The following is a 27,960-nucleotide window of genomic DNA, read 5'->3' as shown; positions in this document are numbered from 1 at the left end:
TTAATTCCAGTTTGGCTGTTTATTCAGAATAACAGGCTTCAAATATAATGCAAGCATCTGATTTACACACTCAAAGATACTGTATTGCTCATCCACCCTAAAAGGGGAGATTGCTGTGTGGGAAACTAAAAGAGAAAAGGCCATTCATAACACAAAGACACACATTATTTTGATAAGGCAGAGGTAAGGAAAGACTATACACACTCTGTAATATGGCTGCTTTGTCTATGTGAACCTTGACTGGATGCATGTTGATCAGTCAGCATCACCTCAGCCGCCACTGCAAAACACATTTCAGACAAACGTTCACCCACAAAACACAAAAATAAGAAAATGCACTGAAACGACCTGCAGTGTAGTTTCACATATCCAGTGCCACACACACACACACACACACACACACACACGCACGCACACACACACATAAAAAACAAAACATCTTTAACTGCTTACTCTGAGGGAGACTGAACTCTTGCTGATTACTGTAGAGGATTTTACGATTGCAGCAGCTGGTAGACATTTTCTGAGATGTCTGCAGTGTAGCTTGTTATACGCTAGTGCTGAGGAAAGTTTACTGCATGCTTTCTTTCACAAGCAGGAGAGAAAGTAAGGGCTGAGGTAGGAAGGAGGGGGAGGGCGGACGAAGGCAAAAGGAGGTGAGAAATAAATAAGGTAATCAGTTGCTGTAGAGTCAGGCTATTCAAAGGCACTTGGATCGTGGGTGAGTGGTTCAAATGGAGGTGAAACACAGCAAGCAAATACAGTTTGCATTTCAGGTGAAAGGTTATCGAGCGTTTGCTTTTATAGCTTGAACGTTAAGGTGGGTACGGAGGAAAAGCCCTTAACATATTTAAAAGAAAGAAAAAAAAATAGCCTATTCTCAGATAAAATACTTCATGTTTGGCAATTAAAATTATGATTAAAATTACAAAAAAAAAAGGCATCAAGCAGCCATATAAAAGTTATGCATAGCCTTCAAAGCAAAACATAAAAAATACACCAGTCAGTGGTTCAACAGTTACAAAACCCTTCATACCAATATCCCTCACAACTAATTTGGGTGGCTTTGAAGTGGTATTACATCCTTACCCACCAGCATAGCGGTGTGTCACATTATCTGATTATGCTACAGAGCAGATAGTGGTTAAACCTCCTCAGTCCAGAAACCTTATCTCCCACAAAGCCTTCTGATGGGCTAGATTAAACTCTAGCAACATACCACCAACCGTTCAAAGTAAATCCCTCGAACACGGCTGCCCCGTTTTGCACAGATGTTTCATAATCTCAGACATCAGTCAGTGTGAACAAACCGGGGTTATGACCTTCAAACGAGTGTTGCTGCATGTTACTAGATTAAGCTAATGGACTGAGGACAATATGGCTCAAGAAAGAAAGTTTTTTGTAGTCTCGGATTTTCCATGAACCACCCATCGACTGCTTCTACTACAGTTCATTTATGCTTGCAAGGCTATTTATTAAAAAGGCATATATTTGTTGTGCATAAAATATCCTAATTTCGTGCCTCCAGCGTCTTTATGTCTCCCCTCAGGCAATGTGTTCGCCACGCCTGACGAGTGGTCTGTTTATGTAGTGTTTCATGAAAAGTGAAGTACAACAGTGGTCATTAAGAGTCCAGCAGAAGTGTTCATTTCTCAACCAGATGGGCTCCCAGTGCTAAAGTATTGATTCAGTGCTATATTAAGAACAAACGGCTTCAATTTAAACACATATATCCTTCATGTTGTGGTCTGAGCAGAGGAGGAGTTGTGGTTAACGGGCAGATTTACACTCTTCCAAGTCTGTTTCAAAGCAGAACCGACATGCACTTGTGTTTCCTGATCATTTTTCCTCCTCCTAGTACCTTTCCTTCTCCACATAGTGCCTGAAAAGATGCTGCCTCTGAAAGTGAAGTGTATTGAAAAGTGGAGGAAATAAATCACAGTTGCACTCCCCAGAATGGATGCATTCAGCCACATTAGTGGACAGGATTACCACTGAGCATGCCTCTAATGTGACTTTGTGAGTTGCCTAGCTCACTAGAAAATGCTCAAAACAGCAATAATAAGAACACGATGACACTTTAACCTCAACAACACCACTTCTGCTTGGATCAGGACACCTCATTCTTTGAGCATGAGTTGGAGGGGTGGGGTACAGCTCTCTCGGCAACACACAAATCCAGTTTTTAGCGGCAATGCTGTGCAGTGTGGTTATGCTTTTTTATCGTTGCTTTATGGCACGCATACTGAGACTCTCTCCCATGTCTGAAATGTTAAATATTTAGCGTGCTTCTCATTTCAACTTGAAGATCAGTTTTCACTGAGATTTTATGATTAAACCTTACTTAACTTTGCTCAACATCTTGTTAACTTTGATAAATTTTTCCCAGAAGGGGAAAGAGATTGTTTAATTAACGCTGATTTTTTTTTTTTTTTAAAACAGCATGGCAACTTAAAAAAAAGCCTTAAACTGGCATTCTACTTCAAACAGACTTGAAAAATGTGAATCTTTCCTTTGTCATCTGTGAATCATTTGAGGTTGAAGGCCAGCAGGGGTCGCTCCTCCCTCCTTTGCCAGGGGCTTTTCTTCTCCTCTTCTGCATCATCGTGTGCTGCGTCCTCATCCGGAGACACTGACAGCAGCGCGTGATCAGTCCTGAAAGTCACTCCCTCTGGAGTTGGCAGGGGCGGAGGAGAAGTAGGGGATGCAGAGGAAAGTGAGGGTGGCTCCTCCTGTATTTGTACTCCCTCAGCTGTTTTACCCACTGCATCCCCCTGCCCCTGATCCACTCTGTTACTCTCTCCTTTGTCTGACAAGACAGGTCCAGATTTGCTGCCCTTGTGGGTGCACTTCTCCTCCTCACAGCCTCCCACATTCAGATCATCCACAAACACCAGCTGAGTGTAGGCCGAGGCTGGCGTCGCCCCCTTTGATCTGTCTTTCTCAATCCCCCTTTCCTCCTGCTCAGCATCTCTCCCCCTGCGCCCCGCTCTCGGCTCGTTCAGGTCCACACCCGAGTCCAGACTGGCATCGTTACAACTGCCATGCCTCCCTTGACGGCTGCTACCTTGCTGACCTCCTGCACTAGGTGTGCTGTTGTTGTTGTTGTGGCACCCTGCCCGCTGGAGATCGATGTAGGAGTGGCGAATGTGAGCATTGGAGCGTCCATCCAGGGAGACAAACCAGGCTCGTGGGTGAGGCAGAGGCTTCCCTCCTCTCAGCTCCATTAAAGTCTTTTCAGCCAGCAAGGTGTCCTCGCTGTTTATTTCCACAAGACCCGACTCCCCGAGAGCTCCTGGAATAGACAGAGACTCTGACAGGCCTGAGATACCCTCGCCTTTACCCTGCTTTTTTGGACCTGGGTCGCAGTCAGTGGGGGTTTGCCCCAGGGGCTGCTGGGAATGTGAGGCATTGAGCTCAGCCTGGATGGTCTCTAAGTCACTCTGCTGGTCAGTCTGCAGCAGGAGCGCCTGACCAGACAGAGGGTGCTCCCCAGGCAGCCGCATGTAGTGTGCTGGGATTACAAGTGTGGGTCGCACTCTTGAGTAGCCTTCCCCTCCACTCAGCAGATCTACAGAGCCGCAGCAGAGCAGCTGGCCTGGCCGGGAGAGCAACTGGGGACTGGGCCGCTCCAGGTGGTCCACAGACCGGGACAGAAGGTGGTCAGCAGCCCTGCACTCACCTCCCTCCCCTCTGCTGGGGGAGTGTGGAGGAGATGAAGGGGAGATGCAATCAATAATCCCAACACTGCTAAGCTGTGTAGCTGACACTTGACCATGATTAGTGGATGACAACGCATCTGAAATCTGGTTGCTAGATGAACAGAAGGAGGTGTATGATTGACGGTAGCCCCTCTCTGTCCCCGATGATAGAGCAGCCCTCAGTTGAAACGTCTCTACAGACTGTCGGTAGTCTCGGCTGCGAGGCGTCAGATTGCCCAGAGATGATCCGTGGTGGCTGTTGTTGCCGAGAGAGGAGCGGCTGTGTTTGTTTTGATGGATAAGGCTGTGTTGACGTTGATTGTCTCGGTGCTCATATGAGGAAGGCTTGAGCATCGGAGTGGTCATGTCAGGCTCAGTCCCCGTGGAAACAAGCTCCAGCTGCACCTGAAGGCAACAACAAAATTCAGGTGTGAGAATGTTTTTAAATACCATCACATGAAGCAAACCATAACAAACACTGTAGTTTAATTTCAAACACGTAGAGTGCTATAGTGTGAGTAATTCATGTGTTTGGTCCCATCTTGGTGTTCTTTTGTGTTAAGAAGGGTGAAGGAGGTGTGTTGTTATCCATAAAAACAGCCTTTTGATTGGTTGAAAAATCAAAATGAGGGGAAAAGCATAAACATGGCTGCAGCTGACAATTTTTAACATTTTGAAACACTCAGGTTCACTTTATTACAAAGAAGTTCTTTGTTATTATGACTCCTGTCTTCTCTGCTCCAGGGGCCAAGTTAAAGGACCAACCACACAAACGCAGCTACAGCACAATGATCTCCACAGCAAAGCTCTGCACAGGACCAACAAACAACCATGCAGTGCACTTAAGGAGCACAGGTTAGCATCGATACACGTTTTCCTTCCTAGGGGCAAGCTATGAGCAAGTCAGGTATGTTGAGCCTAAAGCCAGAGCTTTCAGTTTTTACCCATCTAAATCCCCATAGCAACATGTGCTGAACCAGGTACCAAGGTCTTTTTCCCCCTCTTTTTCATGGGCCACATATTACTGCCTTTCCCTCCATCGACAAGCTGTAAAAATGATAAACTGATGTAGATTCTATGTTCTATAGAGGTGTGAAAAAGTGTTTACCCCCTCCCTGATTTCCCTTTTTTGTGTTTGGCACACTTAAATGTTTCAGATCATCAAACAAATTTAAATATTAGACAAAGATGACACAAGTAAACACAAAATGCAGTTTCTAAGTGAAGGAGTTGATTATGAAGTGGGAAAAAAGTCCAAGAAGTGATTGCCCCCAAAACCTAATAACTAGTTGGGCCAGTGTCAGTGTTGTTTCTCATCTGTTTCTTTAAATCGTACCGTAATGTGTTACATTTTGAAATCGTTTAGCCCGCTTCACTTTGTCAGGTTCTATCTGAGCGATTTCTTAATTCAACAGGTCTGACAGTAATCAGGCTTTTTATTGAAACTCAACTCAGCTTTCAAAATCACAGTGGATTTATGATTTAACTACAAGGACAATTACTTTTTCACGCAGGACCAGACAGGTTTGGATAAATTTTCTGCCTTAATCAATGAAATCATCATTTAAAAACTGCATTTTACTCGGGTTCTCTTTGTCTAATTCTAAAAAAATTGTGTGATGATCTGAAACACTGGCAAATATGCAGGGGGCAAACACTTTATACACCACTGTATATATGAAAACTGTTGAGTCACGCATTCCCACAGTAATTAATGAAGGTATAATAGTTAGTTTAACACTGCTGAACTACAGGTAACAGAATACAAGTTATTTGTAGGTTGTCTGTGAAGGTTCTCAGTCATCCAGGTCATGACTGAGAAGTCCAGACGCTTATTTGTAGGTTATTTATCCCGAGGAAACAGCGCATGTTAACCTAATATGATGTAATGTCATGATTAATGTAATGCAATTTCCTCATTTTATAAGGCTATTAGACAGAATCAGTTTAAGGTTTGGCGCTCTAACCTGCAGCTATTTCACATTAGAAATAACCAGAGTTAACAGAGTGGTGAAATAAATATATTTACTAATTAACTAAAGAGTAATTTTAGCAGATTTTTCCTAATACATTAAATAAATAAATAATTAATGTGTCCAGCTGAGGTAGGCTACACACAATCAGTCTTTTTGTGCAGAATAAGAGTGAAATAATGTATCAGACACCCTGTTTTAATGTAGCGCAGCCTGATCCTGAAGTAGAAAGCCTGGGTGTACAAAGACAGCAAATGCAAAGAAAGCCTGGCTATGCAATACGTCCTTTAGAGAACATCCAAAATATTGAATATTTAGTAAACGACTTTGGTGTTTTCTATTTCCAACACCTTTAAACAGTCATTAATGTGCAAACTCCTTAAACTGTGCCATCTGATCACTGAGCAAACACACCTCATTGCTGATGAGGTTAAGGTGAGACATGGACGTGGCTTGGTCCCTCTTACTGCTGTCCAGTCCAGAGGACAGCGTGAGCTTGCGGTGAGACCCTCGTGGCTTTAAACATCGACGTCTGGGTGAACACAGACAAAGAGCACGTTTAATCTTTAAAATCGGAATAATTACACACAAATGTTTCTAATGGTGAAAAATACATCCCTGACTTTTTGTTGGAACAAGTTGAGACTGGACAAGAGCATTTGTGAGGGTTTTATATTTACTGTGTAGCGCAGCTGCCCGGGTCCAGATTGTTTACATTTGATCAACATAAAAACTATATTACTGCCATGTGACTTACTCTGGAGAACTTTTATTAGTACAGGGCTTTGTTTTCTGGTACTGTTATCACAACTGAAGAAATAATAAACGTGTAAACCTAGGCAGACAGAAGGATGACAGATGGTGCTGGATTCAATAAAAAAGGAATGTATTGTTAATGTTCAGTTAAATGTGGCATACAAACACCCCAGCTCTTGAGAGGAGATAAGCCCAAGCTGTCCTGTCGGCCTGCTAAGGTAAATTTTGGAACAATAACGGAGAAATAAATCCCAAGCAGCAGTACACATGTTCTAGCTACAGACTGACATCATCTTCACTAATTTAGATACTAATCTGGAAACTCATGCTATAGTCTGTGTAAAGGCAAAGTGTTTCACACACCTGCAGTAGTACAGCAGGAGGCAGAGCAGACAGAGCAGGATGAGAGCCATGCCTCCCAGTATGGCCAACAGAAACACAGTGTGGTACGTGCTGATGTCCTTTGCAACCATTGGACCTGTTACAAAGACATGTGTTGAAGCACCAGAGAAAAAGCTTTTTGGTGGAAGTCTGCAGTCAAGTAAACCACATAAATGACAGAACAAAAATATGTGTTTTGCGAAGTAAATTTAATTTGTGTCTATGGATTTTCTTACCGGTGTGTAGAGACGACATGGCGGCCACCCAATACCCCAGCTGAGGAACAATGTAGGTTAGACTGAGCTGGTTTCCCTCCCTCTGCACCTGAGCCCAGCTGCTCTTTATCCAGATACCTAAAGACACACAAAAGAAATCACAGTATGTGGAAACAAACTTTGTAAAGGTTACTCTGTGAGGACTGGCTGCAGCAACTGCTCACCTGCCTCCCCTAATTATGTAAAGACGGGGCTCGATGGAGTTAAGACAGCTAATCTCTTAATGTGTTAGGAGTAAATTATTTATGCTCAAGATCTTAGCCAAATGATAGCCGTTTGGATAAACCAGTAGATTTAATTACAGTATTTCACTCTGAAATATTTGTTCAAACATAAGAGTAAAAGTTTTACAAGTTGGTAGTGAGACCTATAATGTAGGGCAGGGGTGGGCAACTCCAGGCCTCGAGGGCCGGTGTCCTGCAGGTTTTAGATGTGTCCTTGATCCAACACAGCTGATTACCATGGCTAAATGACCTCCTCAACATGTCCTGAAGTTCTCCAGAGGCCTGCTAATGAACTAATCATGTGATTCAGGTGTGTTGACCCAGGGTGAGATCTAAAACCTGCAGGATACCGACCCTCAAGGCCTGGAGTTGCCCACCCCTGATGTATGGTTTGGACATGGTGACACTGGCAGAAAAGGCAGCAGGTGGAGCTGGAAGTGGCAGACCTGAAGCTGGAAGTGGCAGAGCTGAAGCTGAAGACTGGGATTAAAAGAGTACTGTGTATTGGATCAAGGACACATCTAAAACCTGCACCGGCCCTCGAGGCCTGGAGTTCGACACCTGTGCACTGTGGTGATGCTAAAGGGAACGGCTAAAAGGTGACCAAACACACCTCTTCTTTGACTAAAATCAACATTTGATGATGAAGCTTTATAATGAACTGTCTAGTTAGCAGTGTATGTGTCTGGTGGAACAGATTCAAAATAATAGTTTGAAGTGCCACCTATACGCACAGCTTAATGTCTTCTACTGACTTGTGACTTTCTTTGCCCTCCCCAAAGCTGCAGATACTCTGATTAACGACTCAAATGTCTGCCCTGACCTGTTCTAGAGACGGCAGTGTTTTGGTAGTACTTAACTCTCCCACAAGGAGGCAACATGTAGATAACAGTGTTACCCTATGAGCAGTGTACACTGAGTACAATAGCGGCTCTCCGCATAGCCAGAATGGAAAACCACTACAAAGCTAGAGGCATTGACTGATTGGCTCCCAGTAAATCTGCTTCAAGAGGAAAACACTGTGTTGTGCCTTTACACTTCCGATCCTCAGGCTCTCAGGGCTAACGCGGTGAGACCTACTTTGTTTCTATGTTTATACAAAGTTATATAACATCAAGTGGTTAGGAATATGCATCATGTTTAATAAAAGGAGGAAACAAAAGGGTAAAGAGGATATTCAAAGAGGAAAGGCAAATATACAAGAGATGCTGACGGGGGGAAACATCACAAGCAGAGGAAACGAGGGGATAAACAGGAGGAGTGGAAAGAGAGATAAGGGAACAGGCACAAGAAACAGAAGAGAAATGAGAGCGAGGCTGTGTGACTCAGCACCACACACACACACACACACACACACACACACACACACACACACACACACACACACACACACCACTGTGCCCAGCCCTGCCCAGATTCACCCAGGTCCCTCTCTGAATCCTTTCCACAGGGGAGTCCTCTCTGTGTGGCTGACCTGTTTCATAGCTACAAACGACGGACCTGTTCCCACGCTTCGGTACAATACAGCACTGACAGACAGCAGGGCAGCTACTCAGACGCAAGGCAAACATTTATAAAGTCAATACAGCCCATATATTACTTCTGCTTCTCGCCCATTCACACAAAGCCAACACGTCCAGCCGCAGAGAGTCGTCGGCTGATCTGAGCGAGTGGCGCTTATTTGCATCGTCAGACTCCCGACTCGCACACCCAGGTGAACATGATCTGTTTGTGTATGACATCAGTCCTCCCCATGCCTGCTTGACATCAAACAATACATGACATGTTGCCAGTTGCACAAGTGAAACAGGTTTCCCTCTCTCTCTCTCTGTGTTCATGCCTCCTCCATGCGAGCACTTCATAAACAATACTAGCGTCTTTGTGAGGCTGCCATCCTCAGCCTGAAGTCTTCCACCGCAGGCACCAGATGGATTTCAAACTTCTTTTTGTCTGTTTATCATCTTCAGTTTAACACTCACACACATTTCACCCACTAAATGCTCAGTGAAGAAACTCAATCAGGAGATGGGCCGGTCTGTTGTGTTACTTATTTGGAGGGTTGCTAAGGAACATGAGATGTAGCCTGGAGAGGGGTCCGGGAACGGCTTCTTGTTGTTGAAATACTCGCAGCTACAGGCTGTGAGGAGGATACAAGTGTGTGTGTGTTCATTCAGCTTTAATGAAAGCCCTTTTTATAAGCCCTGCATGTTGATACTTTAGGCGCTTTAAAACAGACTCCTGAGATCCTGAAACTATCACAGGAGCCAATGTGGATCTGTTTTTTAATCAATGTAACACTCTGACGTACGATTACAGTTCAGATGAAAACTGCACAGCACAGACAGGGAATAACGTTGAACTAATGAAGGAGAAATTCAAAATACTTGCCATTCAAATGTTTTATTTTCTTTCTATCCATTCATCTGCCCATCTAGAGCTCACTAAACACTTCTAGTAGCAATCTTTAGACACTGTTTGGCCAAATAAATCAGAGCTCTAAAATGTTTATTGGGAAATGATTGTAGCATGAATGTAGTACACATATCATGACACGTGGGAAGTACGACATTTTTAGGATTTTAATCCAATTGTGAGATATCAGTAATAGTGATGAATTAACCAAGAAATATGCCCAGCCAGGAGTTCCCCTCAACTCCACAAGTTTCAGTATCTTTCAGTTCACGATTTTGTTTTTCAGGACTGGAAATTTACGACTTTGTTTTCCCACCCTTGCTGCTTTAATCAGTCCTTTTTCCAGCCATAGCAGACTGCTACAAGCACAGCAACAAACAACAGTGATAATATAATTAGGTGGAGAACAAACTGACACATTTAACAGCTGAAAACCAACGCTGTCCTCAGAAAACAGAGCTTAAAGGAGAGTTAATATTAAACAGAATTGCACCTTCAAAATGATAATTTCATGAATGTCTACATAACATTTGCTAATACACTAGTCTTCTGATTAATAGGTGGTATGTCAATCTTATGTGTGTTTACAGCTTTTCCCCAAATAATTCCAGTGGGTCCTAACAAAGCTTTTTCCTGCTGATGAGAGGAAGCAGTGGATCTGTTGAGACACTAATGTTCATGCAGAAGGAGGTTTTGTAGTGCAGACACGTCTGAGTCAACTGATGATCGAATCACTGTCTTTAAGTGGAGCCTCTCTGAGAGGAACTGGGTGTGTCACAGTGCAGGACGACTGACAACAAAGATTTAAGATCGCAGGAGTAAATCAGAGCGCCGAGAGAGATTTGAAATGTCTCCGCTGCATGAGCCAACACCGCAGGGCTTTTAGCTATTGTTCAGTTCAAGATTTAACTGAGCACGGGCAGATTATGGATCCACAGTCCAAACTTGTGATGTGAAGAGATTAATGTGTAGCTGTATGTTGGCAATTTTTATGATCGTATGAATAATTCTATTCATCGCTCTGATACACAGCCACAAATTATGACCTGGCTGCACCATGTGAGCATGCACGTGGTTTGTGTTAGTGCTTGTAATGTGCTCTTTTCACAAATAATTGCAGGTCTCATATAAACAGAAGTAAAGCCTTCAGAGTTAAAAACTTCCTGAACTTAAATGTAGAAAGTCAGAAAAGCTTACGTGTGAGTTTCTGTTAATACATACCTAAGCGTGGGTCAAATCTCCAAGTAGGGAGGTGATCATTTTCCTTCAGGCCACTGTCAGGCGGGAGGGGCACAGAGAAGGTGATTGGCCCAGTCACCTGCAGCTCCACTCCATCGCCGGCCAACAGGTGAACAGAGATGGCTGCGACAGGAGTCAACTCGAACGTCTTCTCCGTGCCTGTGAGAGTGCAAACACGAGGACGTGAGAGAGAAAAATGCAGGGAAAAGGAAAGGGAGCGGGAGTAAGGTGCACAGGAGGGGAAGCGGAGAAAGGAGCAGACAGTGGGGGAGGTAACGTAAAACAGCTCAGATAAAGGAGGGCTGTCAGAGGAAGACAGACAGGAAAGAAAACAAGCGAAAGACAGGAAAGAAGGAAACTGGGTGGAGGGCGGAAAAAAACTTGAAGACTGAGGATGGAAAGTGTCACAAAGCCGCCTCGAGGAAGAAGGTACGCTCTGTCGGGGGAGACAGCTTTGAAGGGGTATTCAAGTCACATGAAAAAAAAAAAAGGGGGACACACACAAAAAAACGTACGAGTCTGTTGCATGGTTTTAAGGATTATGATGTTGATGTGTCAGCTCATATTTTTTTTTTATAAACAAATACATTTATGAGATCGTTGTTTATCATTTTTCTGGCTGAGTTGTGAACAAAAACATTGCCAGAGTCTGTCTTCTGGATGTTATGATAAGACCATTTCTAATTATCCATATTTTTGTATTATGTTAAAAAATAAGCCTTGTTTGCACATATTGATGAACATGTTTGTCATCACTCGTATTATAGGCCAGTGTAGTCCATGCAATGTCAAGATGTGGATAAGAGTGCCTGAAAGCGTGTGGGCACGCGGGCTGTGTTAGAGCAGAGAGAAAACACACACACACACAAACACACACGGGTTATTGTGTTTCAGGAGGTCAGATAGAGACGGTAGTGTCTTTCTGATGAGCTGCTCCTGCTACTCTTCACGCCTCACCCTCTCTCAGCACATTTTTCCTCTGTCCCGTTTCTATGAAGGTGTCTTTAACTATATGCTCTGACCCGTCAGTCTAACCTTCACCTGTGCCGTTGCCACTGAGCATCTCCAGGTGGGGAAAGTGCTGGATGTGTGAGGGGGAGGTTGCCACGGTGAGCAGCGCGGTCAGGTTGGCGTACGATGTGTTGGGAGGAAGACTGAGAGCTCTGTGCAGGAAACTAACCCTGGGCTGGACTCTTAAACCTGTGACACAGAAAATGAAACTGAGTTGTCATTTAAAATATTATTCAAATCCGTCTGAGTATTTTAGTTGGATAATTGACACAGACTTTAACATAATAGTAACAATAATAATGCGGAGAAAGTGGGAATGACATCTAAAATTCCACGGAATTCATTCAATTTATACAAGACAATGGCAATTAATTCAGTTAGTATATAGCGCATAAGTATAGAATATATAAGGTATAGGATATATTCAGTCTCCCTATTAAACACTATGGAGCAATGTGAGCTTAAAACCTTGAAATCACCTGACCTCAAGAGTCCATCATGCACACTGATGTTTGTTTGAACATGTTTTACAAGGCAGCTTTATACTCCTAGTGCCTTCTTATAAATTCAGACATCAAATTAAGCTTAATGGAGGCAGCTCTAGATCAATAACGCCCTGGTCGACTTTCTCTCCTGGCCAACGTGATTCTCTTTTCTGATATTTTGCAATGAATTGTTTCTTTTTGATTTGTCATCATGGCTGCCTGGCATCTAGTTTCAACAAATCAACAAATTATAGATTAGAAACAATAAACTGAAAACCAAAAAGCATGTAGTGGGATTCAGCAAGGTGATGTCATTGTGGTCCAACTGTGCCGAGTGCACATTCTTGAGCAGTGAGACATGGATCAAGCTGTACACGAGTGTTCGCTGTGTTTGGGTTTCTCCTTGTGCTCGACATGATTTTTGGGCGTGCAGTATGAGCGACACTTTCACATTTCAGACTAAAGCTCGTCCTAAAAATTCAGGTGTGAATGTTATTTCCTGTCTGCGGTTCTGTTTTTCAGAGAGGAAATGAGCCTGTTGCTGTTCTTTGTGTGCCCCCTTCCTTGACTCTTTTTGTGTTTTTCCCTCCACTTTTTTCTCACCTCATCTGTTCCTCCTTCTGTTGGACACTGCTCGGCCCATCCCCCCCTTCTCTCCCACTCTCTCCTCCCACAACTTCCCAATGCATACCACATTCCCTTCCTCCTCCTCCTCTTCTCCTTTCCACTTCTTTTATTATCCCTCCCTCTGCCACACGCCCGGGTTCATCACTCCCCTGGGTGTCCAAGTTCACAGCATCATGAAAGACTGTGCAGGACAGGGGGCTGGACTGTGCCCGGCTCAGGCACGTGCTACAGGCAGTGTGTATTCAAGAGGTTCATATGTTAATGGAGCCTGTATATTTATGTGAGAAATTTATTTTAGTCAGACAACACAGCTGACAAGCTAAATTACTCCCCTGTTGGCCAGAGCCACACAAAAGAGTCAACAGACAAAGAGACCAAATTGATTTGCCTGGATGAAAAAGCCTTATCTAATGTAATTACACCCAAACAAAGAAGCGGAATAACAAAGACACGCTTGTGATTTATGTCTATATGGTGTGTTTTCTTTATATCAGGTATTAGATATTTTCCTGATAACAGGCCATTTAATATAAGATAGCATTTTATATTAGGAGTGTATTAATTATGTTTAAAAAAAAAAAAAAAAAACACTTGTCGCCAATGACAAAAATGACAAAATATGGCTTTCATCCCAACTTGAGTTCTCTTACAAATACTCAAACACTGAGGTTATTGTACTCTGTCCTAGATACTTACTCTGGCTGGTATGATCTTAGCCTTCGGTAACACTATGAGGAATCTTAAGAGTCATTTTTGACCAGGGTATGTAGTTCAGTGACGACATTAAACAAATATGTAGGACTGCTTTCATGCATTTGGGGAATATCTCTAAATTTAGAAACATCCTGTCTCCCAGTCAACCTGAAAATATCATGCATTTATTACTTCTAGGCTGGACTATATTATTATCAGGATGTCCTAACCCCCCCGCCCCCAGAAAAGCCTTCAGTTGATCCAAAAGGCAGCAGTGAGAGTACTGACAGGGACTAGAAACAAAGAGCACATTTATCCCATATTGGCTTCTCTTCATTGGCTCCCTTAATCAAATTTAAGATCCTTCTCCTCACAAATAAAATCTTGAATAATCAGGCCTGATCATATCTTAAAGATCTCACAGTACCTAATTATCCTAACAGAGCACATCCCTCTCAGACTGCAGTCTTACTTGTGGTTCCCAGGGTACTTAAAAGTAGAATGGGAGGCAGAGCCTTCAGCTTTCAGGCTCCCAGTTTGGATTCTGGTGACAGACACCCTCTCTACTTTTAGGGTAAAGCTTAAAAGTTTCCTTTTTCATAAGGCTTATATTTAGGGCTGGATCAGGTGACCTTGAATGCTCCCTTAGTTATGTTGCAGTAGGTCTAGGCTGCTGGGGATTTCCCATGATGAAGTATTTCGTCTTCACTCCTCTTTTTTTACTTTCTGCGTGTTTAAACACCACTACTGTTATTTAGTCATTATTAATTATTAAACTCTGGCTCTCTTACACAGTGTATCTTTTGTCCCGTCTTCCTCACCTCACCTACTAATAGTAAATAAGTTTAGAGGGAACCAGAGCCTGGAACGCCCACAAGCAAATAGCGTTCAGCTTCAAAGTAATGCACAAAGCGTGAATCGCTTCCAGTAGGGACGCAGCTTTATGTGTCGCTAACAGGGAAATTGCAGTGTTTCCTCTACTGGAGCAACTATGTAACACAAAGAATAATGCTTGGTTGAGTGATGTTTCTTTTTTAATTTTTTTGTATTTTTAAAATTTCTATTTATTAGTCATGACAAATGCGGATACAGCAAATATCGGGTGATTATATCCACCTGCCGGTTGGACTCTAAATGCAATAACAAGGTGGTGCAGCCACCCAGTAATACCAAGAACCACTTGGCAGCAGGTTTGGGAATACAGTTTCCCACAGTGACCTGTAGTTGCCATGGAGTCTGTGACCGGTCACCAGTGTGACCGAGGCCTTATAAACATTATGACTGAGTCATTTCCTATGCATGTGTGTGTGCGCAGAGATAGTGCCAATATGTCTGCCCAAGGTGTGATGGACCAAAATGTTATAATCTTTCTATTTCAATGAAATAATTCGATTTAAAAGTCTGATTTTCTTTAAAAACAATAAACTGTACACACACACACTTGCATACAAACACACACACAGACAGTGTGTTCACCTTGTAATCCTGGAACAATCTCAACAACATCTTCGTACACCATCAGAGTTGCAGCTCTTTCTGGCAGCAGGTCCAGGCTGATGGATGAAAATACTAGAGGAGAAATAAAAACACACACACACAGTGTATAGGAATAACTTCACTATGAGATTAGAAACAAGCTCTAATCTACCACTTTACTAATCACTCTGAAACAAAAGTCATTAAATCATCTTTATGCATTTTTAATAGTCCTGCTTTCATCCTGTCTGCTGTGCAGGACCACAGCCTGACCCAGCAAACTGCACTTCTTTGCTCTTCCTTCCTTTTTTCCCCTCACTCGCCCATTGTTCAGAGCTGGTAAGCGTGATAATCCAATTGGCCGCCGTTCCGTTGGCTCATAATAACCCCCTTCCCACACACACACACACACACACACTCCAGGCTCCTGGGAGGTATTTTGCGTGAGTGTGTGTTAGTGAAAGGGAAGCTTAAGCAGCCCCCTTGCTGAGTTTTGGCATCTAAAGCTATAAATTAGTAATGGAGCACTCCACTCATTAGCTCACACACCTGGCACAAAAAATGTACTTTTTTTTTCTTCACACACACACATAAAAACATAAAACATGAAAACAATCTGTTAATGCCACAGTTTAGTGAGACACTGTTCTTGTTAATCTGGTTACTTCTCAAAATATATGTACGAGTTCTCGCTCTCTCACTCACTCACTCACTCACTCACACACACCTACCAGGTAATCTGGAGGGAGTCCAGGGCACAGAGTTAGGCACATATCCCTGTTTAGTTGCGGTGACAACAAGCGGCGTCCCAAGGCGATAGGGAAAACGCAGGTAAATGTTGCCGTCGGCTGATGAGGTTTCAGTTGTTAAAGAAGTACGATTGGCAAAAAGCTGTACGGTGGCTCCAACCAGGGGCTGGTGAGTGCTGGCATCGCTCAGGTGAACCTTAAGAGTCACATCTGTGAAGACAAGAGTTCATCATTTGTAACGGTTGTAAGATGTCAAGTCTCCGTAAACAGTGATTGATAAACATACAAAAAAACCCCACAAGGCCTCTATGATTACAGCCACCTAAAATGCCATCGTCTTAGCTATTTTCAGCGTCAGTGCCAGGCTTTTGGCCTACAAATCTAAATCCCAGCCAGTCACACAGTGATGACCATTTCCTGGACAACCGCCAGTGGCACTTCCCCTCTAAAACAATGGGCCATTTCCCTCTCTCAAAGAAGCCTTGGAAGCTGAAGGGGGGAAAAAAAAACAACTGCACATACAAACACCTTCTCCGACGGAGACAAAGAATAATTAAAACGTTAAAAGACAAACGCTGTGTCACGAAAACTGCCTATGGAGTAATAATAATGTTCCATTAGCATTAACACTGGTATTAATAAATCTTGGACTCTATTACGTTCTGTATACACTATCACTTTTCAGGTAAGCCCTGATGTATTGCACAACTAATTGGCTTGTGAATATCACTGCTGCAATGTAACTTTATTATAAAACGTAATAATGATCTTTCTCTATTATTTAGGGGGGGGAAAAGTATCCACCTTCTATCGTCCATTAGCCTGAGTCATTCAGGACCACAAAAATTAGCCTTGATTTGAAAATATAGCAAACAATAAACAAGCCATGACCAGAGTGCTCTCAGGTTTAAATGCAGCTCTTTTCCATCAAATGAGCTCTGTATAGTCTAGCCACCCAACCCATATTTCCACAAACTTTAAGCTGAACCACACTAATCAAGGTTGCACAATAAAATAAAGTCAACAGAATATGACACCTCCACTGATGTCATTATGGTTCAGACTTCAGATCAGGAAAAACCTGCTTTCTTCAGGACCAGTCTATTTTTATTTTTCTTGAAATACTCCGAAAGAGTTTAATGGAGGTCATACGAATGCGGTTTGGCGACATTAACAACCAACCAACCACTACCCATCAGGCTGTGCTTGAGATGGGTGCGTGATTTTTTTAATTTCCTGATATACCCTCATTATCAGATATTATTTAAACAGTGAATCTTTACATATACCCATGCTTCTCAAACTGCAGGATGTAGGTGAACAACCATGTAAAAAATATGAAGTGAGATTTAGGAAATTAATGGGTATACAAACACTGCGCATATGTTTAAGCAAAATAAACTATTATCATTGTTTGTTGTTAATGATTGATAAAAATAGCAGGGTGTGTGAGTCATGACCTTTTATAGGCTTCAGAACTGGAGCATTCCACGTAAAGTTTGAGACGCAGCGACACATACGGTCATATCAAGTGAAGTAAAGGAAGGTGCGATGTTAAATTTCCAAAGTGATTTTGAAATCAATATGCGGCACATCTATCTGATATCACACACTTCTTGCAGCAGTCACACTGTGACACGCTCAGATTGTCTTTCACTGCAGAAACCCTACATCAGCTGTCATATCTCCAAAGACATCCCTCTATTTCACTCCACTCTTGCCTTAATTGAGAATTTCAACCTTAAGCTAACCTGCAGATCTTAAAGGAGGGAAGTCAAACACTCTGACAAACAAATGTTAAAATGTAATCATCACATTCCAGAGTCATCATAAAAAACTTGGTAGAGAGCACTATAATTCACAGCCACAAAAACCCACACCGTCCCCATCTTTGCACACATGACAATTTGCGTCCTGTTTGGTCACAGGCTGACCAACGGTGGCCTTTATATTGTGGCTGAAAGGTTTCCCCCCCACCACCACTCCCCCTACAATTACCAAAACATGCCCACCTCCCCCCCATACTCACTGAATTTTGTCTTAATGTTTCCTTTAAACCTCACCCGCAGTGACACACACAGTAACACATACATGGCTTGACAAATCCCCCTCCCCCCACTGAGGGATCCTCTGGTCAGCGGGAAACCACTCTGACAATGTGTAGGAGAGAGTTCAGCCCGAGTGCACGCTCCACCTAAAAAAAACCCAAGCTCTGCACCAAATTATAGCTTGGGAAGGGAGGAAGTTACAGGCTGCTTAGTACAAGAAAAGATCTGGCTGAGCAATGTGTCAGTTTCAAACCAAAACACATAATTATCCACAGGTGTAAAGATCCACTTCATTCCTGGGATTTCTTTTTTTTAAACATTTGGACTGCGTCAGCAGAGAATTGGGAAACAGGCAGACTGGATTTCCCCATGACGGAAACCCTCCACTGCTTTCTCGAGTGTACTGGAGAGCTCTTGACCTCACTTCCTGTCCCACTCCCCCTGATATGCTGTTACGGGTGCCAGCTGTGCTTGCCTAAAAAAAAAAAAAAATCCCCTGGGAGACTTCAAGACTGACACACACACACACACAAATGTAGTCCCCTCCCAGTCCTCGTCCAATAAATCAGTACCGAGGTGACATCATTGCTAAACAAGCTAAAAGTCTCCTCTGAGCACCCTGAGGGATGGCCAATACCCCCAATTCTCCAGCTAAACCTCCATAGCTGCCTATTTGTGTGTGCACTGAGCACCATATGGAGAATAAAGGCTTCAAAGAGTTTCCCCCTGACCAGCACTGCCATCTCAGACCAATTATCCCCAGCTCAGCAGCAAAAGCAGCAGGATAGCTGTGTGTACGTGAATGTGCTTGGATGCAAGAGATGCAACCGAGAGGTAAACAACAAGGAAGAAAGAATGAGTGTGCCTGATTTTTTCCATCCTTCTAGTTTGAATTAAGTTTGGGAGAGAGCGATCATTTCAGCCTTATGAAACTGAGGTGTGATAAATGAGGAATGGGTAGCACGGCTGGCCTCCACTGGGCGTGTGAGATGGTTTGGTGTTCTTCCAAGCAGAGCTGAGTTAAGCAGAAGCTTTCTGCACACGTGGTTTGGTTAAGTGAAGATATTTAATATGACAGCAGAAGGCATGCAAGCACTCAGCGTGCGTTGTAATCAGCACTTTGTTACGAGCTACGCCAGTTTAAAGTGATGTCATTATAAAAACTTGCAAAACATTCAGCTCGTGAATCTTCCATAATCAGAGCCACACCAACTTTGTTAACTGTGTTCAGCTTACTGTAAACTGACCTTTATTTCAGATGGTCAGAAATAACAAGAAAACAGGGTAAAACAGCTTTTTTGGCCTTTACGTCATGTGAATCAGTCTAATAACTGCTATCCCACCAAAGTCCTGTGTTGATATATGAAAACAACCCTGCAGCTGTTTGGTTTCCTATGTCTTCATCAACTAACAGGTAGAGAATGAATTAAAACGAGTGTTCTTTGTTCTGCCATCTTTGGGCCCATGTTAGGAAGCAAGTTCAACACACAGATATCAGGATGCTTTTGCAATCTGGCTAAACTATAAAAGGGATTTTAATCTGATGTGGACAAGAACGCCTTATAGCTAGTCCTGGAACAGTCCTGGTATTTATAAACTCAGAGCCAAGCACTTCAATTTGTCACTTGGACTCAAGCGGACTTCAAATACTCATAAAGTCAGAAACTATAACTCAACTTTATGCCCAATAACTTTTTTGACAAGATGCCAACTGAACAGGTCAACCCAGATCTTCCGAAATCTAGCTATGATCATTTTCACTGGCTACCATCAGACCGACAACACGTGACTGCAGATATATTTTGAAGCACGTGTTTTCAGCACAAGACTAGCACCTAACTTGTGTCTAGTTAGCTCAAAATTGTGTTGGGCACTTGAAGTAAGAACAGCAAGGCCATTCAATTAAACACCTTATAAACCAATGGGAGCCTGATTGTCTACAAAACTGCTTTACGCATTTTCTGTTGTGCCACACAGGACAGTTTAATCTCCTCTGCTAAAGAGACATGCTGATGTACTTCATCATCGGCAAACATAGCACCAAAAAACTTGCATGGCTGAAAACAAAAATAGGTTAAATGAAGTCAATGAAATGATAACGTAAATAAAAATCACTGAAACTCCAAGATGATGTCCCTTAAAATGTCTGTGTCAAAAATCATTATTTTAAAAAATATAAAAAGAGAGAAATTGAAATCCTTCAGTTTCCTTGCTTAAGCTACTTCAATGACTATTATTCTATTCTCTGTTGACGTGTAATTCTCATTGTCAAATGACTGGGAAATGGTTACAGCTCTAAAGTGGTTCAAGAAAACTGTGACATCAAGGGGGTAATTTCACCGTCTCAAGCAGAAGCACGTGGCTGATTACAAGAAGTCCGAGAAATCATGTGAGAAACTAGAAGAAACAATAAAAATCACACACGTGCTGTGATACGCGTTTGCGTAAAGGAAATCTGTGTTTCACAGCAGCAATGTGAATATTGTTGTAAACGTAAACAGCAATGCTATCATATTATTATTTCAAGAATGTTGGGCAAAACCCCCCAAACAATTCATGATTTAGGCAAATCAAAAACAGTTTTAGGACTATAGTGTCTACAACATGCATGCCTTTTCAACTTTAGGCACCAATAGACTGTTGTTTTTGTTTCTGGGTTTAATAGCTTGTCTAACCACAACAAACAGGCATCACAATTACTGTGGCTATTATTTTACCCTTCAGATAAACGACAAACATCTGTGGTGATCTTACAAAGAACAAAATAGAGGCATAAATGTAGAAGACAGTATGAATCACTGACAGGGACACTGGATACACACACACACACACACACACACACACACACACACACACACACACACACACACAGAGCGAAACAGGACCTTGACATGTCACGGCATGAAACACTCAGGTGCAAACGAAAAATAATACACAGTATTGTTCAAAAGTCCTCAGCCACCCCTCTTTTCTTTTTATTTTGTTTCCAAGAAGCCCAAATGTCTTGTAATTTTTAGAGTTGTCATGAGCAATTTTTTGTAGCAGAATCTATGCAAAAATACCAAAGATAACACACTTTGACAGACAAACATATTTTCGCACTAATTTGAGGAAACTGGCCATGTGGTGTCACGGTCCGTGGAGATAGACCGTGTGGGAATGTGTGCGTTGGACCCAGACGCGAACACAAGCGAAGATGCAGGAGTGGATTAAACAAAAGCGAGCCTTTTATTATGGCTGATAACAGAACAAACCAGAGCGAGGGCAGTATAAGGGTAATAGTTCAAACAGAAAACCTAAACTGGACATAAACTAAGAAAAAGCTATGGCTGGAGATACGGAACACAGGGGGTGGTAACACAGACGACGCGACACAGAGACTAAATACACAAGAGGGATGATCAGGGGAAGTGGCCACACATGGGAACACAGCTGACACAGATAAACGTAACAAGACATGGCAGGAGTAAACAACACTGACGGGAGACTGTCAAAGTAAAACAGGAAGTACACAGGTGCAAACAGGAGGAGAGAGAGAGCACGGGCATAGTGGGCTGGGGAAACATGGAATGAAACAAGGAGGGGAGATGAGGGCTCACAGATACGTAGAGGGGGACACAGGGGATAAAAGTCACAAGGGGAAGTCAAATAAGGAACACCACAACAGGACAACTTAGGAAACATGGCCTGAATAAGGAACGAAATACAAAAATACAAGAAACTAAGAATACTGGGCCCACATGGCCCAGGACCATGACATGTGGAGGACAAAAGAACTGTTAAACCAAAATGAAAAAACAACAGCAAGAGAAACAGTATCTAAAGTGGAGTCTTTGAGCTGACACAGGGTCTGAGAAATGCATCTGACCCTTTAGCTTATCAATCTACTTTTCTTTACTGAAGCTTCATCAGAAATGGTCTCAGTGAAAGGTGGCTTTCAAGAAACCATTCTTCTTGGGAAACGGAGAAAAAGCTACACAAAGCTAGACTGAAATAACCAATGACAGGTCTGAAGGAGGAATCCAAATATGACATTGTTTGGTTAAAATTGTCAACAATATGGTAGAGGTACAACAGTGAGTGTCTACAGGCCTCTGTAAAACATGGTGGAGACCATCATGGTTTAAGGCTGCATTTCAGCCAGTAAGGTTGGAGATCTTGTCAAAACTGATGGAATTATGAATAATTATGAGTATCACCAAATTTGCATCCACCATGCAGTGCCATCTGGAAATGGTCCGACTGACAACAGCTTCCTATTTCAACATGAAAATGATCCCAAGCATGTTTCCAGTGCAGTCAAAGCAAACCTGGATAGAAAAAACACGCTACAAGTCCTGGATTGGCCACCCCAGAGCCCAGACCTCAATATTACTGAAGCAGTGTGGGATCATGTTGACTGTGAATGGAACAAAAGGAAGCCAACATCCAAAAAGGAGCTTTCAATGTCCTTCAAGAAGCCTGGAGAACTATTCCTAAATACTACTTACAGACACTACAAGAAAGCGGATCTAAAAAGGTTCAGGCAGCAATAAAGAATAAAGGTGGTCATGCCAAATATTGACTTTCAAGCTCGTTAAAATTGTACAAACTCTGTTTTTGCCTCATACACTGCATTCCCATCTATGTTTGCACATATTTCCATAAATCACTGCACCCATTTCTCCTTTTTATTGCTAAATGTAAAGATGTGAGGGGTGGTTCAAGACTCTTGCACACGTTGCAAGCAAAGAAACCAGCTATCAGTAGATTCAGCCTGCTATTTTCTCTAAACTGGATTAAAAGTAAGATTAGGTAGTGATTGTCAATCCCATTAACTCAGCAGGGGACAAAGCAACTGCGTTACATCATGGTTGAGAGGGGTACATGGGCCCGCTTTATTTTACTTCAGTAAATATATAGGTCAAATACTGTACTCTGTACTACTGCAATACTCCTCTGTGGCCAAGCAGGTCATTCACCCTGTCTGTAAATGCAGTGTGTTCTCATGACCTCCCTGAAGCAGGCTGATGTTAACACTCACGCCAGCATCTCGTGATTAAAATCAAGCTTGGCTAGCTGGTGACAATATGATTTGATTGGTGTATTTCCTGGCAGCCCTTGTCCAGCTTCAGCAAATGTTTGTCTGTTTCAGATGCAACGCCATGCCTATTAAGGGCAGCAGTAATGTGAGTGAGATCTATATCTGCGGGTAGATCGTCTGTCTGGCTCCACTCATCCATACTTGCTGGACAGTGTAGGAGAAATTCTCAGCATCGACCTGAACGCACCCCCCCGGGAACAAGCGAAGGTCAATCTGAAGCGAAATGAAAACCAGAGGAAGAGAGAAAGAAAGGGAAAGGAACAAGAGTGCAGATAGAGGCTGGGATTGACTTCAAAGTGCCCCAATCTTGCGAGTTTTCAAAACATCTACGCCCTGTTTTTACCTCAAACAAGAGCTGCTTGTTGTGATAATAAACGAGCCATTTTCATGCCTGATCACAAACCTTAAACCTAGACTAGGTTAGAATCTCCCAAGCTATAATAACAGTTATAAAACATCAGGAAATAATCATGATTTAAAGGAAAACCAGAGCCCAGCATTGCACTTTTCCAACTCTGACTGATTTACAGTGACAGTTTCTGTATGTTTACATTTGCACTCCTGGTGTAGTGAAAGAACCGCATGTAGGCCACCCCCTATTAAAAAAAAAGAACAACCTAAGCGAACACAGACGACTGATGTTTATGTGCTTGTGCAGTGAGAGATAAAAGCGATGGGTTAAACAGATGTGGCTCCACATTAGTAGCTCGTATGACAAGGTAGCTTTGAAGTCAGAGACTGAATGAGAAGCCAGCCGATTGCTGTGATTTATAATTGCTTTGGAACTTTGCTGCTGTGGTAAAAGGATGCTGTTTGACACACTGAGGAGCGTGTCTCTTGAAAGGTTTGCTGTACAGATCTAACTAAAGGGAAATTAACGTGCACGTTCCCCTGTTTTTCTTTCTTTCTTTTTTTAACAGAAGGCGCTAATGTGGTTTCACTTTGCCCTTAATATTTGTAATACTGTTGCAATGCTGCGGTCAGATTTTGAATGTAAACTGTGAGCTTTTAATGATTTTTTTGAACTGCTACTTTTTCTTAGGGGAATCAAGTCAAAGTCTACATCTTATACGACTTAAAAAAACGACAAGAACTGGGTGCACAAGTTTGAATCTGTGGTTGAATATAACCCCCTGTGTGTTATTCGCTAATAACACACAGGGCCAAAGCCAAAAACACTCTGTTTTTATGAGACAAAGAGAACCTGCATATTGTTAGAGTGGAAAACCTACAACAGCATTAATTGCTTTTCCCCACATTCATCAAAAAACTGCTAGCTAATTTTCTGTCACTCTACTAATTGGATCACTTATGCCATTTAGTACATTTTATGCTAGTTTTTACATGCTTTGTTTACAGTAAATGCTGCATCTACACTGTGCAAACGGGCCCTTCTTACATCAGACATCCTCACAACATTTACTACAGTCTGTTTTATACACACTAAGCAGCCATTATAAATTTGAGAAAACATTTGATTAGTTGCCAGCTGATTGAGGAAATGTATTCAATTCAATTCAATTTTATTTATATAGCGCCAAATCACAACATAAGGCGCTTCATAGATACAGAGAAAAACCCAACAATCATATGACCCCCTATGAGCAAGCACTTTGGCAACAGTGGGAAGGAAAAACTCCCTTTTAACAGGAAGAAACCTCCGGCAGAACCAGGCTCAGGGAGGGGCGGCCATCTGCTGCGACCGGTTGGGGTGAGAGAAGGAAGACAGGATAAAAGACATGCTGTGGAAGAGAGACAGAGGTTAACAACAGATATTATTCAATGCAGAGAGGTCTGTTAATACATAGTGAGTAAGAAAGGTGACTGGAAAGGAAAAACTCAATGCATCATGGGAATCCCCCGGCAGCCTATGTCTATTGCAGCATAACTAAGGGAGGATTCAGGGTCACCTGGTCCAGCCCTAACTATATGCTTTGGCAAAAAGGAAAGTTTTAAGCCTAATCTTAAAAGTAGAGATAGTGTCTGTCTCCCGAATCCAAACTGGAAGCTGGTTCCACAGAAGAGGGGCCTGAAAACTGAAGGCTCTCCCTCCTATTCTACTTTTAAATACTCTAGGAACAACAAGTAGGCCTGCAGAGCGAAGTGCTCTAATAGGGTGATATGGTACTACAAGGTCATTAAGATAAGATTAACTAGTAACTAGTAATATCAATTAAGTCATTTCTTTAAAAAAAAAAAACTTTATTAACACAACAAAAACGATACGCAAGCACAAAACAGCTATAATCTAGCGATGAGAGATATTGTTATTCAGAAATTTACATTTTTAGCACATATTAATATTAAAGTGCCCAACTGTTGATGAGAAAACGTGAGTGGACTCTTGTTTTCATTCCCTTTTAAGGCATTTCAGTTACGAACATAATCTGCATACTTATCATGGTTCAAAAGTACTACAATCCTTAGCTCAAATACAAGATTTACTTTAACAATATATAATCTCTAGGTACTGATATACTTGCAACAGGACCCCTGAGTAAGGTCGATGGTTGCAGACTATGTGACGCGAACCACGACCCTTACATGTAAGGAACACAGACACACAGCCGCCTTCTTCCAAAAATGCCATGTTACCTTTAAAAACAGCACGTAAACCTGACTTTGTTCAGGTTTGTTATGATATACAGACACAAGCACTTGGTTAAAAGCGACTTTACTAAACGCAGCAGTGTTATAAATGATAAATCACAGCAGCTGGACAACATGAGGGCACGTCTCCGATCATTAACAAAGTATTTTTAAAAAAAATTTAAACCCCACAAATCTCATATAAAACGACCTGAAATGGTTTTAACCCCTTAAACACAGCACCGTGCTTATAATTAAGCATCTGCAGCGCTGCACAGACGGAGAAGTTTTCGCTCTCCGTTAGCTTACTCGCTAACGTTAGCCAAGTTTAGATCACATCAGCATCCGAGCTGCTAGCGGCACCGTTTGGCCTCCACAACAGTCAACGAGCCGCTTTCTCTGGCAAAACACCTCACACGCACTTCTTACCTTGTGTAGCCGTGTCCTCCTGTAATGTTTTGGTCGCAGCTTTGGAGAAAAGGTATCCGAAAAGGCAGAGTAAAATCGCGGCGGTCCTGCTCCGGTCCACAGCCCGCATCGTTGCAGATGTGTTTAACAACGCAAACGGCTCGAGGAACAAAGTGGAAATCAAACCCGTGTCTGCTAAAAACTCACTGTTCCCCTACGGCACCGCTTATCCCACAAACCAGGCGACTCTCCATGTTCAGCAGCTTCAGCAGCCACGATTTTCCGCCTGTAAAGCTGCCTTTCTCCTGCCCCGCTGTGCATCCCCCTCTCGGTCGCCTTTTTTCTTTTTTTCTCATCGATGGGTCAGGGTGGAAGACGGCCCCATTCCTCTGAGCCACATGCCCCAGAACGGCACCAACAGGCGGCTTCTCTCACACGCAGCACCACCACCGTCCACGGACCTCCAGCGCCTCCACCTGCCAGCCAAAGTTTTTACAACTTTTACTTTCTAGGAACAGAAAAAAGCTTACAAGGGGCAACAATGAATTTTTTTTTTTTAATTTTATGGGGGGGGGATGAAAGAAATATAAATTTCTAGCAGTTTAAATTCAATAACTAAATGTAACAGTGACTCTAGAAATACAGTTTCAATATTAAAATATTCGGAAAATAGATTTTCTGTGCACTTTGACCCTAACATCTAGTCTTCACCTTATGCACAGCACTGTGCAAACATTTTCAGTGTTTCATTTCTTTATTTTGCTTCCATGTACCCAGACTTGAGTAATACTCCTCCATCTTTGGGCACTTTGTCATAACCAGCCTGTTATAAAAATTAAATTTCGTCTTTTTTTCTTTCTTTTTCATGAAAAAATGCAAACGATTATACGATATTATAGGCATACAACAAAACAAGAGACAGCCAACATCAACAGAAGAGTGAAATACAAGACACCTGGAAGACTACTTTAAGTAATTTTATGTACAATGTTTTCATTCATGTTTGCATGTTTCAATAAATGCATTTTTCCAGCGAAATATGAAGAAACATAGGGTGACTCAAGACCTTTCTGTAAATATCCAAATTCCACATCCAACAGTGACCCTTCGTATGTTTTTACTGGAAATCTGATATATATTGCTGGTGGACTGAATCATGTCACAGCTATGAATAAAAATATATATTTGCATTAATCATATTTCACTTTGTGTTGCAGACTCTGTCAGTTTGTCATGACACACTGGGACACTGAATAGTATGGGGCTGAGCTGTTATCAGTGCATTAGCCTTTTGCTCAACAGCCAGTATATTAAGATCTAGAGGTTTCCTCACCATCTAATCACTATTTAGTGCCCAGTTTTTCTGTAGAAAATATAAAACATGTACATAGTTGAATAGATTAAGTACTACTGTATTTGAGCCAAAATAGTCAAAGTCCTCATGCTGCATATTTGCTTTTTGTGCCAATAGCCTCTAGTAACTGACTCAATTTAATATTCTTTTAACATGCAAAGCCCAGTTGAAATACTTGGTGCTACGTCAGGTGGACACAAACACTCTTACAGTGTCCTTCAAAACATTGCCCTGGGACACCCTGATCACAGATTATGTTTAGTTATGGCTTTCTCGGCTTCATGTCCGCGAGCATGCAGGAGAATTTTTTTGTCATTTGGAGTTCAAAGGCAGATCAAACTCTCCACCAGGTGGTGATAAGCTGACAGCTCTGCTCCTCTTCACTCAGGTGTACAAAGTATTTAGCTGCAGGTCTGATGACATGGCAACAGATTGGTCATATCACCTGTTCAACAAATGGGAACTCTGAGTTTCCT

At 42.3% G+C, this 27,960-nt stretch overlaps 1 protein-coding gene across 2 annotated transcripts; it reads right to left on the bottom strand.

Moving 5' to 3' along the window:
• fam171a1 (family with sequence similarity 171 member A1) lies at positions 1 to 26,705 on the bottom strand. Of its 2 annotated transcripts, XR_003273746.1 has the most exons (10): positions 26,152 to 26,705; positions 15,985 to 16,212; positions 15,254 to 15,346; positions 12,003 to 12,161; positions 10,944 to 11,120; positions 7,048 to 7,164; positions 6,794 to 6,908; positions 6,089 to 6,206; positions 454 to 4,106; positions 1 to 280 (listed from the first exon to the last, which is right to left on the bottom strand). XR_003273746.1 is itself a non-coding variant. In XM_026183635.1 (9 exons), the coding sequence occupies exons 1-9, from the start codon at positions 26,258 to 26,260 to the stop codon at positions 2,529 to 2,531; spliced, it is 2,694 nt and encodes an 897-aa protein (XP_026039420.1). In that variant the 5' UTR covers positions 26,261 to 26,705; the 3' UTR covers positions 1 to 2,528. The 2 variants fall into 2 exon arrangements, 1 of the variants encoding a protein (XP_026039420.1); XM_026183635.1 differs by having other exon boundaries at positions 1 to 4,106.
• Positions 26,706 to 27,960: the final 1,255 nt, after the last annotated feature.

Source organism: Astatotilapia calliptera, chromosome 11 (genome assembly GCF_900246225.1).
Source record: "Astatotilapia calliptera chromosome 11, fAstCal1.2, whole genome shotgun sequence".
NCBI classification, from domain to species: domain Eukaryota; kingdom Metazoa; phylum Chordata; class Actinopteri; order Cichliformes; family Cichlidae; genus Astatotilapia; species Astatotilapia calliptera.
Note: the sequence above shows the minus strand (reverse complement) of the source record. Positions and strands in the feature narration are given on the sequence as shown.